The sequence below is a fragment of the Arachis stenosperma genome, chromosome 6, assembly GCF_014773155.1.
Source record: "Arachis stenosperma cultivar V10309 chromosome 6, arast.V10309.gnm1.PFL2, whole genome shotgun sequence".
NCBI lineage: Eukaryota > Viridiplantae > Streptophyta > Magnoliopsida > Fabales > Fabaceae > Arachis > Arachis stenosperma.
Window position 1 is genome coordinate 39,443,521 of NC_080382.1, and position 13,022 is coordinate 39,456,542.

The following is a 13,022-nucleotide window of genomic DNA, read 5'->3' on the forward strand; positions in this document are numbered from 1 at the left end:
AAAATGAAAAATAAAAAATCAATTAAAAAAATTGTGACAGGAACCATAAAAGAAGAGCCACACTTCACTTTTCAAACAAAACATGTATGATCTTCATAGTATACTTTTTTCTTGTGTCAGCACCATACAATTTTTCGAATTGTTATTGCACGAATTCGAAAAATAAAATCATATGAAAACCGACCTTCATTTATCATCATATAACTTTTAATTTGGCAAATAAATAACATCCGAATAAAATCATTTAACACTGGTCCTCATCATCCATATTAGAGCATAAGCAAAAGAAGCTGAAGTTGTTGAAGATGAAGCTCATAGCACTCTTTCTGGCAATCAAAGTGATGACGTTATCTCTGTTTGTTGAGTCAAGGGTTGGTGGGATTTAAGGCCAAGAGCAGCGAAACCAAGCTTCAAGGGGGAAAAGGATCAAACGGAGTGAAAAGAGAAGCTCAATACCAATAATTATCACTCCAAGGCTGTATACTACTGCAACCACCACGGGAATGGAACCTTCTGAAGAACTAAAGCACAGGATAGTGCATGCATGAGTTGTGAATATTAGTGTCTTCTTATTTTTTGGATCGCTTTTAAGTTGGTCTAAACTCTAAAGTTGTGTAATTGTATGCTTCTAGATTATTGCTATGTAATTTCAAAAGAGCTATTTCTATAACTCCAATCAACAACAAATTAGACAACTGGTCACATATCTCCCACTGTGTGACGAAGTTGTGTTTTGGTTTGGTGTGAAATTTGTAGGATGGGTTGTCTGTTTGAGTTGTTTAGGATAGATGTTTATATAAAAAACTGGTGTGATTTAATATGCATGGAACTGTGATGAACTTGCTTAATGTTGTTTATTAGAAGAGCTTGTTTATTGTTGCCCTGATGTAGCCGTTTGTTGTTTTATTTGTGATTTACAATTCTGCATGCATAACCAAAGTAATTATCTTAGCTTTGTCTCATTCAAAGTTTCCCACTTCCCATCGACTTTAAAAAACAAAAAAACAAAAAAACAAAAAAAAAGACTCTAGTCTTGCTACGGGCTTGAACATGCACTGAATTTTTAATTTACACATTAATTAAATGCAGTAAATAAGCAAAAGGGGAAAAAATTGCATTCGTTAGATTTATATTACTGTTCTAATTCAGATAAGACGTTAATCATAGGCGTCAGTTTAATGAGTGAAAATTTCATGACTTAGTCTTCTATATAATTTCAGCAACTAATCTAATATTCTGAGTCACAAAAAAAAAAAAAAAACTAATCTAATATTCTGAGATAAACCACTGTTGAACAAATGCATTCGTACTGTACTTTGCATATAAAGTATTTCTAATGCAGATAATAGAGGGTTCTCAATTCACAGAGCCAGTGCGACACAAAATGACAGAATTTCCCCTTTACATTTCATCAAACATTAGAGAGGGAACTCTAGATATAACTGAGTTGATAAAAAAGGTCAAGTTTAGTGTTACAGCCTAAGAATATCCTTCAGGCTTCAACTCCTTGGTTTCCAACTGGCTCACCATTGGGTGTCAAACCCCGAATCTTAACATCATAGTAGACTTCTTCAACTCTTCTTAGATCATACTTCATGCCTGCCAATAGTATAATGATATCATCCAAACATACGTGAGTAGAAATTCTTTCTGAAAACACAACATTTTGTGCAAATGAGAAATTTACTTGGTGGATGAAAAAAGAAATAAATTGTCTCTTCAATATAAAATGGGGAACACACACAAAGGAGTGTTAAGCTACTACTATATGTGCATATTACTCTTTGCTAGGTAAGTGAATGAACGCCAGATGTTAGTAAAGTAAGACAGGTTCGTCAATGATATTAATGTTGTTACAGTCCAGAGATCAATCTTAAAAATGATGTTTATTAGAAGTTTAGAACATTGGGAATGCAATTTGCAACATTATCTCGGTAAAATAGTGACAACAGGCAACAAAAGAAATAATACATGTAGGACAGGGTACAAAATATAGTAATAGCATACCATCAAACTTCTTCCGAAGAAAATCATTTCGAAGATTAAGCATTCGGAATGCAGCATGGAGATCTGTTAAGAACTTTAGGACTTTCCTCGGGCAATCATAGTCTCCAGCTGTCACTTGATTCACCACATACCTTGGCTGCAAGTCAAATAATTGCAAAATTGGGTGAAGTGCACTCAATATGATGTCAAACATAACAAGTGACTTATTTATGCCCCTCTAGTCTGCATTTCTTTTTAAGGTTAAATAGAAACATCAACTATCTTAAAATTCTTCTCCATTATACACAATTAGATATGTACTATACTAAAAGTTGAGAGGAAAATGAGTGAAAAACATCAAGAGTTCTTACCAATTCATTAGACATAAAACAAACACCTGCATGTAAAATAAAAAAGCATATATCACTATATGGAGCAAACCCATGAAATATTGACTACAGGATCATCTATGATTGACAACGTTGGACCAAGTGGCCCAATCAAAACTTGGAGATGTGAGGTGACAAGATTTTTGTTGACACCTTTAAGTTGAAGAGTAAAAGACCAAGAATCATGGATCCTATTCTCAAGCACTAATGACTAGATTCGTAAACATAACATTAACATTTGTTTATCGTGCTCCTTTGTCTGAAAAGCCCTACTGTTATAACTAATACATCCATGTATTCTACCAACAATGACATTTAAATAATTAAATTAGGCACTACTCACTGAAAGTTGAAAAGTAGCTCAATCAGAAATTCTTCCGAAGAAGAGCATGCAACTGAAGACTTATTTTATTAGACTTACCTATTAGGTAGTCTTCAACATCTAGACCAAACTCCGAACTATTCACTGCAAAGTTGTGAACAAGAGGAAGAAGTAAACTTGGTGCCTTGGTGGCCAAATGTCATATTACAGTTTCTACATGGATTATTCTGAATCAGTCAGAAATCGACAGCAATGGGTTTAAAACATACAAAAAAGGACATAAAAATTATCCAAATAAATGCTTAAATACAAACTGTGTATTGACTTGCAAAATTTAATTTTCCTTAATATGCCATGCAGCAGTTTATTTTCCAAAAGAGAGCAACTTAAGCCCCACAGTACCCTAGTGCTAGAACATATAGGACCTCAAAAATGTATTCAAATATATATACCGACCGCACTGGCCTCAAGGTTTTCTTTTTTTTTCTTTTCTTTTTAATTTTTTCGAAAAGGAAGACAATAATCATTGATCATCGATTGACATGTCAATAAATAAGAATACAACAGTATGAAGACATACACCCAAGCTTCTCCTCAGCTTCTTTGTGCTCAAGAAGACTTCCTGTTTCGAGCCAGTGCATAAATGTAAGCAGCGAAACTACGGATTGTGTCTCACTCCTCCAGTCACCATGGTACCTATATTATAGGATCAAATAAAAACATTACATCAAAACATGAGATGTAACAGAACATGAGCATTTCAAATATATATTTGGGACAGAGTTCATCTAAACTTGAATCACCTATAGTACTGGCCAGGGCATCCTCCAAGAATCTCAGCAAGTTGCTTGTATTTCTCCTTTAGCACACCAATCTGAGACTTGGCCTTCTCTAAAAGCTCTGTTCAAATAGTTAAAAACCAAAAATCCATAAGAAAAACGACAAAAACTTGCCACAATAGAGAATCTACAAAATACCCAAATCCAGCATGCATTTTCATTGAATACTAAGCTATCTTAAACCACATCAACAAGCAAGAATAATATACCACAATTATCCACATTACACATAAAAAATTGCAACTTGCATAGTGCTTTCTATTCAACTTCCAAAACTGATAAGACAACTGCATTTTCCAGACAGAGAAACCGCAGAATGGGACAAAAGTGCAATTAGAGAAAACCAGTGTTGCTCCACGAAATAAAAAACACTTTTTCTTTTCTTTTGGTTTATGGTACCGGGAGTGGGGCGAGACTGATGAACGAGAAGGAGGCTAGCGTACATGAGCCTAGTTGTGGATTCTATCTCCGAAACAACGTTCCGAATTCGCTCCCTTAGGGTTCCAGATTCCTCAAGCTGAGACCGGAAAGCATCGAACTGCTTCTCGAGCGAATGGGACAGCGGAGGCACGGAGTTGTCACCGCCGCCACCGGCCATTACGTCGGAGGAGAAGAAGGAAAAGGTCGAGAAAGAAGGTCGAAAGGATTGGAGTGTGAGAAACGGGGAAGTGGGTAACGAAACGAGGATGAAGGGGTTAGGGTTTAAGGAGCGAGTTATGGTGTAGTAGTAGCAGTAGCAGGCGTTTCGAAACGCTGGTTTTATAAATTGCATGGTTTCGTTTTTTTCTTCTTTTAGCGAAACTGTTGAAGGCGAAGCTTTTACAAATGTTCTTATGTGGGGTCAACTATCAACAGTTGGCAATTGCAAGTTTGGAACTATTTAGCGAGTGTTTGGATTATAGTTTTTAAACAAGAAATTGTATACAATTGATTTTACAAATTTAATTTTGATAAAAAATAAGTTTGTGTTAGAGTGATTTATGTTTGATAATTTTTGTATTAAAATAGATTATATTAAAATAAATGTTATTTGGTTTATACCATTTAAAATCATTTTTAGATAAAAAATTATTAAAATAGACATCAACATAAATAATTTTTTTTATATTATCCTATCATTTTAATTTAGATATTTAAATAGATCTTATTATTTATTTTTATAATAAAATTAATATTTACTTACTAAAATAAAATAACATATAAAAATAGACAAAATATATTTTTAAATAAAAATAAAAAATATAAATTTTAGATATATATTTATATATGTAAAAAAATATTTAATCAAATATATTACATTTTTTAAGTATTAACATAAGAATATTATTTTAGTATTTTTTTTACATTGTACTATTATTTTAGTACTCTCAATAATGTTATTCTTAATATTAATTTGAAATCCAATATTTATAATTTTATTATTATCTATGATTAATTTATTATTTAATTTATTTTTTTAATGGAATCATAATTTATATCACAAAAAATTACATTAAAATAAAAGTAGAAATAACTAAGAAATTTATAAATAATACAATAACATACATAAAGGATAAAGTTGGTAAAAAGTAAATAAATAATTAGTATTCAGAGCTAAAAGCCCGTTAAGAAAACGTGTAAATGTGATTTTGGTAGCAAAATCACTTTTGTGTTTATGAAAAAAAATTTGCCAAACCAAAAATTAAAACTTTCAAAAAACTTAAATGTGCTTTTTCCCTTCCAACGATTTCTCAAACACACCCTTATTTATTTATTATTTATTACTTTTACAACAATAAAAATAAAAATAAATCAAAATTATATGATTTTAGTTATATATAAATCGTGATATAAAAATATATAAAATGATTATAGTTAACGATTGGCCAAATGTTACGGCCTGGCCCAGGCCACTCGCGGGTCAACCCGACCCACTGATGACCCGACCCGAACGGTCGGGCACATACAACCCACTACGCGACCCGGACACGCGTCCCCGACAGCTCTCCACAACAGCTGTGAGGAAGCTTCGCGGAAGGTGGGCCTGTCCTTGCAGGGCCCACCTCTGACACGGTATAAATGGGGAAGGACCTGCCCTTCCCCCAAGGTACGTCACACCCTCCATCTAACATACCCCCGCCTGCACACTAGCTGACTAGAGCGTCGGAGTGTCTTTGCAGGTGGCACCCCCTCTTCCCTCCACAACGAGAGCCTGGCTACCAGGCAGATCCGAACCCAGCACGATCGCGATTGGAGCGTTCTCACCCCCCTCAACAACCATCCGAATTATCCGGTAACCGACCACCGAACATTGGCGCCGTCTGTGGGGACGCCTAAATGGACGTCGTGCCGGGGCACAGAGACCAAGACCGAGGGGCCGGAGTAGAGGGGGCAGCCTCCGTCGCTTCACTAAGAGGACGGCGAAGGTCCCCTCGACAACGCGCTGAACCACACACGAGGGCACGACCCTTTGGGGGAACGGGCGGCGACAGCGCCATAATAATGCAGGAGCTGCGCCACAGGGTCCAGAACTTGGAGCGGCAACTGGCCGACCGGGAGCACGACCAACGAACCACCGATCCCCGCTACTCCCCATCTCCTGAAAGCCAAGAGAGAGATTCCCACCGAAGCCGCCTACGGCGCGCCTCCGCATCCCGAACGGAAGTGGAGAGCACTCGTGAAGAGTCACCCATCCCGAGAAGACGAAATGACACAATCATCTACTCCCGAGGCAAGGAAACACGCAACACGCGACGAGGTCGCGAAGATGAGGAAGGAAGGTCCGAGAGGACACGGCAACCCGTGATAATGGGCGCCACCCCGTTTCATCGATCCATCCTCGAAGTTCGGCTGTCGAAGAACTTCGACAAACCAACGGACATGAGGTACGATGGAACTCAAGACCCTCTGGAACACCTCACGGCCTTCGAAGCAAGGATGAATCTAGAAGGAGTAGGGGACAAGGTGAGGTGCCGAGCCTTCCCGGTGACTCTGGCAGGACCCACGATCAGATGGTTTAACGGCCTCCCGCAAGTGTCCATCTACGAGTTTTCGGACATCAGCCGTGCCTTCCTGGTCCAGTTTACAACACGAATAGCAAAGGCAAAGCACCCGATCAACCTTCTAGGGATAACCTAGAGACAGGGAGAGCCGACCAGAAAATACCTGGATCGGTTCAACGATGAATGCTTGGAAATTAACGGCCTAACCGATTCGGTGGCCAGCCTTTGTCTGACGAACGGCCTCCTCAACGAGAACTTTCGAAAACACCTTACTACGAAACCAGTTTGGACGATGCACGAGATCCAAACGGTGGCCAAGGAGTACATAAATGAAGAGGAAGTCAGCCAAGTCGTGGCTGCCAATAAACGGCAGCCCGGCTACAACCAACCTAGGCAACAAGGTAATGGAGAAAGACTAAAAGAACAAGCCAGGGAAGGAGCGCCGAGCAGGGCACCCAGGACATTCCCCCGGGTCGGGAAATTCACCAACTACACGCCGCTCACTCTTCCCATCATGGAAGTTTATCAGCAAATCGCCGGGAAAGGAATCCTGCCGAAGCCCCGACCACTCAAGGACCGTACGGGAGGAAACAAGAACCTCTATTGTGACTATCACAAGGGCTATGGCCACCAAACACAGGATTGCTTTGACTTGAAGGATGCACTAGAACAGGCGATAAGGGAGGGTAAGCTGGCAGAATTCTCCCATCTTATCAGGGTGCTAAGAAGGCGCCGTCGCGACCAAGACGAAGAAGGCAAAACCCGTTCGACGAAGCGGCGACAAGAACCAGAAGACGGAGACCACGGCCTCACCATGGTAAACGTGGTGACGGCCAAAAACACCGGGCCAAGGTCACGATCGGCGCACAAAAAAGATGCTAAGATCTTAGCGGTCTCCTTCTCGTTGATGCGAAACTCTAAGAAGCCCCCCTCCATTTCTTTCGGCCCAGAAGACCAATGGTTCGACGACGCCCCTGAAAACCCACCCATGGTCATCACGGCCAGGATAGGAACCGGCCTCGTTAAACGAATCCTTGTCGACACGGGGGCAGACTCGAACATCATGTTCCGCAACGTATTTGACGCGCTGGGACTAAGGGACGCCGACCTGACGACTCACCAGCACGGGGTCATTGGACTGGGCGATCACTTCATCGAACCTGATGGAGTGATATCCCTGCCGATCTCAGTAGGACAGACTCAGGGCCGAAGGTCGGCGATGGCCGAGTTCGTGATCCTCCGAGATTCCACCGCCTACAATATCATCTTGGGAAGGAAAACCATTAACGATGTTGAAGCGATAATCAACACGAAGCTGCTAGTCATGAAGTTCGTTACCAATGACGGATCTATAGGGTCCATAAGAGGAGACCTCGAGACAGCAGTCGCTTGCGACAATGCCAACCTCTCCCTAAGGAAGAAATCCAAAGAGGCGTCCGGCGTGTTCCTAGCTGACTTGGACGCCAGAGTAGACGACAAACCCAGACCGGAACCGGAGGGGGACCTGGAAAAATTTGTGATCGGTGACACGGAGGAAAAATTCACGTTCGTCAACAAGAATCTCCCGTACGAGTTGAAGGACCCCTTGGTCGAAATGATCAGGGCCAATAGGGATTTGTTTGCCTAGACACCGGCTGACATGCCGGGCATAGACCCTAGAGTTATGTCACACCATCTGGCCGTCAAGTCGGAAGCACGTCCGGTAGCCCAACGAAGGAGAAAGATGTCACGGGAGAGAACAGAAGAGGTGGCCAGGCAGACGGCCAGCCTCCTAGAAGCAGGCTTCATACGAGAAATCGATTACTCGACATGGCTCTCGAATGTAGTTCTAGTAAAAAAGCATAGCAGGAAATGGAGAATGTGCGTAGATTACTCCGACCTTAACAAGGCATGCCCTAAAGATTGTTTCCCCCTCCCTAACTTAGACGCACTCGTCGATGCTGCAACGGGTTACCGTTACCTGAGCTTCATGGACGCCTACTCCGGCTACAACCAGATACCGATGCACCGTCCAGACGAGGAAAAGACAGCGTTCATAATGCCGGGGGGAACCTTCCGTTATAAGGTTATGCCATTCGGCCTAAAAAACGCAGGGGCAACATACCAAAGACTGATGAACAAGATATTCCATGACCTCATAGGCAAGACAGTGGAGGTCTATGTAGACGACATCCTCGCGAAAACAACGCGACCCGACGACCTCCTCGATGACCTGGCAAAAGTGTTCGCGTCTCTCCGACAACATGGCATGAGGCTCAATCCCCTCAAATGTGCCTTTGCCATGGAAGCTGGAAAGTTCCTAGGATTCATGATAACTCAGAGAGGGGTAGAAGCCAACCCAGAGAAATGCCAAGCGATACTCCAAATGAAGAGCCCAGGCTATATCAAGGACGTCCAGAGGTTGGCAGGGCGGCTGACCTCGTTGTCACGATTTCTCGGGGCGTCGGCAACAAAGGCACTACCCTTCTTTAACCTCATGAAGAAAGGGATAGCGTTCGAATGGACGCCCGCATGCGAGGAAGCCTTTCGGCACTTCAAGGAAATCCTGGCGGCACCCCCTGTGCTCGGGAAGCCAAAGGACGGGGAACCATTATATCTATACCTCGCCATAACAGGAGAAGCCCTGGCCGCAGTTCTAGTGCGAGAAGAAGGGAGGACTCAACAACCAGTCTATTTCGTGAGCAGAGCCCTGCAAGGGGCAGAATTAAGGTACAGCAAACTGGAAAAGCTAGCTCTGGCACTCTTGACCTCTTCACGGAGGTTAAAGCAATACTTCCAAGGTCACCAGGTTGTTGTAAGAATGGACCAGGGAATCCGACAAGTACTTCAGAAACCCGATCTGGCGGGAAGGATGATGACTTGGTCCATTGAACTTTCCCAATATGACATACGATACGAACCCCGGCAAGCCATCAAGGCGCAGGCAATGGCAGATTTTCTAGTAGAAGTAACGGGAGACCCAACCGAAGAAACGAGCACACGGTGGAAGCTCCACGTGGACGGAGCCTCCAACCAGACGTCCGGAGGTGCCGGGATCATCCCGGAAAGCCCGGTTGGAGTCGTATACGAGCAGTCGATCAGGTTCGAATTCCCCGTTTCGAACAACCAGGCAGAATGCGAAGCCCTCATAGGGGGCCTAACCCTAGCAGCGGAAGTCGGAGCAAGAAGGCTGGAAGTATGCAGCGATTCGCAGGTCGTCACCTCCCAGGTAAACGGGAGCTATCAAGCCAGAGACTCATTATTACAAAAGTACTTGGAAAAAGTCAAGGATTTGAGCCAAAAGTTTGAGGAGGTCACGGTCCACCACGTGCCCAGAGAAAGGAACACACGGGCAGATCTCTTATCAAAGCTGGCCAGCACTAAACCGGGAGAAGGCAACCGATCTCTCATCCAAGGTATGACGAGGGAGCCGGCGGTCACCCTGCATCTATCAAAGCTGGGTTCTTCATGGCTAGACCCCATCACCAGCTTCTTAGAAAATGGCAAACTCCCCGACGACGAAAAGGGTGCCGCGAAACTGAGAAGGGAAGCAGCCAAATACGCCGTCATTCAGGGACAGCTATTCAAGAAAGGGCTCAACCAGCCCCTACTGAAATGCTTACATCCCGACCAGACGGACTACGTCCTCAGGGAAGTCCATGAAGGCTGCTGCGGACACCACATAGGGGGCAAAGCCTTAGCAAGGAAGTTAATCCGACCTGGATACTATTGGCCGTCGATGATGGCAGACTCTAAAGAATTCGTCAGAAAATGTGTCAAGTGTCAAGAGAACGCCAATTTCCACAAGGCACCGGCCTCCGAGTTAAGCCTGTTAACGTCCTCCCGACCATTCTCGCAATGGGGAGTCGATCTCTTGGGGCCCTTCCCAGTCGGTCCTGGGCAAGTCAAGTACCTCATAGTCGCCATTGACTACTACACCAAATGGATAGAGGCCGAGCCACTGGCCAGCATATCCTCATCCAATTATAGGAAATTCATGTGGAGGCAGGTAATAACGCGATTCGGGATTCCAGAGGTCGTTATCTCGGACAACGGCACACAGTTTACCGACAAGAAGTTCACGGAATTCCTCACCGGCCTGGGTATAAGACAGAAGTTCTCCTCGGTAGAGCACCCCCAAACAAACGGACAGGTGGAGTCCGCGAACAAGATTATCCTGTTAGGGCTCAAGAAGCGATTGGATAATAAAAAAGGTGCTTGGGCCGACGAGCTAGCCTCGGTCCTCTGGTCTTACCGAACAACTGAACAGTCCTCCACCAAGGAGACTCCTTTCCGACTGACATACGGGTTAGATGCGGTAATACTCGTGGAAATCGGGGAACCGAGCCCCCGGCTACTTTTGAAAGGAGTGGAGGAAGCTGTGGAGAAGGACCTAATAGATGAAGCCAGAGAAATGGCCCATTTGACGGAGATGGCGCTAAAACAAAGAATGGCCCTGTGCTACAACACCAAAGTGCTCAAAAGGGAGTTTGAACCAAACGATCTCGTCCTAAGGCGCAACGACATCGGCCCACTGACCCTTGGGGCAGGCAAGCTGGCGGCAAACTGGGAAGGCCCCTATAGAATCAAAAAAGTGATGGGTAAAGGTGCTTTCAAGTTAGAAAGGCTCGACGGCAAGGAAGTCCCAAGAACATGGAACGCGAACAACTTGAGAAGATTCTACTCCTAGCGCATGAGGCGACATGCCGACCAATCGAGCTAAGTAGTTAATTCGCGGATTTGTACTTTTCATTATGCCCTATGGGCCTTTTATGTGATTACCAAATAAGATATACTTGTGCAAATTTTCTCTCTTTTGTTTTGTTCTTTTCACCTTTTCTAGACAACCCGCCCCACAGTGAATTCATTAAAACTCGACGACGAGGCGCGGCCCCGGGACTGATCACCCCGGGAGCCCATCAACCGCCGCAATAGCAAATGGCTACACTAAAAAGCTACGACCCATTAATATAAACGACAGCTATAAACCAATAACGGTTAATAGAAACGATAACACAACCAGGCGAATAAGAAAGTATTAACTACGGTAAAGCGGGCAAACGACCAAAAAAGTCAATTGTTCACAAAAGCTAAAACGAAACGGCTAAACCAAAAAGTTTTACACAGAAAAAAAAAGAGGATTCATTTCTTAGGAACATCAACAATTTTGCCGTCTTTGATCACCTTGAAGACGCCAATCACCGACGTGTCGAAATCGGGAGAAACAATTTTGACCTGAGCTTTAAGGGCCTCCTCGGTCGCCAGGATCGCACCCTTCCCCTGCTTGACGACGTCTTTATACTTTGTTTTAAACGTTGCCAAGTCAGCCTCCATGGCTGGCTTCTCCTTCTCGATCTCGGCCACCCGTTTTTGTGCCGCGCCGACCTGACTCTCTAAAGCCATTTCGCGCTCGACAAGTCGTGAAACCGTGGCGGCCGACTCTTCCAACTTCTTCTCGACGCTGGTGGCCTTCTTCTCGGCGGCAGTAGCTTTCTTCTCGGCAGCGTCGAGCTTCTCATTTGATTGGGTCAGCTGCTCCCGGAGAGTCTCAACTTCACTTTTAAGTTCATTATTAGCCTTCCCAGCTGACTCCAACCTCCTACAAAGAGATTCCATCCCGAACAATTCAAACTCGGCTTTCCGAGCTATCACTGCGCCGCGCAAGAGAGTACGGTACATCCACCTCGCCTGCCCAGCAAGGGATGACTCATGAAAATGCTCTTCAGTATCGGGAATCAGCTGAGAGTCGATAAAGTTCCCGGCATCAAAATTCTTCTCCATTACAGTAAGAACCCCCTCAGGACTGCTGGACATCTTCCTCTTCCTCTTCAAGCTCGGAACCTCCTCCACCTCTTCATCGGCAGTAGGGTTGGACGTCGATCCCCCAGTGCCGACCACTTCAAGGATTGGGGAAGCGTGAACCGCCCTGTCGCCGTGAACCGGGGCATCCTGAACCGAGGTGCCGGTCTTCTCGACCGTGGCCCCTTGTTCTGAATTGGCCTTGTCCTCCGGAGGAGCAGTAGATTTTTCACTACCTCCCTCGTCGTCACTCGCGCAAAGGAAGGTTTGGAACAAGTTAAGGAGACCCGTTATCTCGGCAGACATCCCCACTGCAAAAAGAAAAAGAAGTCGGTTAGTCACAATGAGTTATTAGGAAAAGTAAGAAGCTAAGAGACAAAACAAGCAAAGGCTTCTCACAAATATAATTACGACCGGCCTCCCGATCACCCATGAGGAGGTGAGGATTCACATGATTCCTCCCAAAGACTGCCATCAACACATTGGCAATCTTTCTATCCACCGCAAACATGCCCTTATAGGATACTTTAACGAAGGCATTGGACCCTGCCCCGAAGCTCCAATAGGTCGGGATAAGGCGTGCCCCCTCCAAAGACAACCAAAAGGGATGACAACCTTTGACAGGGCGGACCTTGAAATATTTATCCTTAAATCCGTGATAGGAATCCTCAAACAAACCAAAAATCCTCCGACCTTGGGCAGACCGGAAGGACATGAACCCCTTCTT

The 13,022-nt window shown here is 44.1% G+C and overlaps 3 protein-coding genes across 3 annotated transcripts; 2 read left to right on the forward strand and 1 right to left on the reverse strand.

The window, feature by feature from the left end:
* Window positions 1-1,249: 1,249 nt before the first annotated feature.
* On the reverse strand, window positions 1,250-4,322 carry LOC130935599 (uncharacterized). Its single transcript, XM_057865414.1, has 7 exons — window positions 3,936-4,322; window positions 3,501-3,597; window positions 3,278-3,393; window positions 2,797-2,841; window positions 2,358-2,383; window positions 2,008-2,143; window positions 1,250-1,599 (listed from the first exon to the last, which is right to left on the reverse strand). Exons 1-7 carry the CDS (start codon window positions 4,306-4,308, stop codon window positions 1,493-1,495), a joined length of 900 nt encoding a protein of 299 aa, XP_057721397.1. The 5' UTR covers window positions 4,309-4,322; the 3' UTR covers window positions 1,250-1,492.
* A 2,487-nt stretch (window positions 4,323-6,809) lies between these two features.
* Window positions 6,810-8,144, forward strand: LOC130933966 (uncharacterized). The gene has a single exon (XM_057863557.1). It carries the CDS (start codon window positions 6,810-6,812, stop codon window positions 8,142-8,144), a length of 1,335 nt encoding a protein of 444 aa, XP_057719540.1.
* Window positions 8,145-8,156: 12 nt separating this feature from the next.
* Window positions 8,157-11,186, forward strand: LOC130933967 (uncharacterized). The gene is made up of 3 exons (XM_057863558.1): window positions 8,157-8,787; window positions 8,896-10,385; window positions 10,506-11,186. The coding sequence occupies exons 1-3, from the start codon at window positions 8,157-8,159 to the stop codon at window positions 11,184-11,186; spliced, it is 2,802 nt and encodes a 933-aa protein (XP_057719541.1).
* The last annotated feature ends 1,836 nt before the right edge of the window (window positions 11,187-13,022 follow it).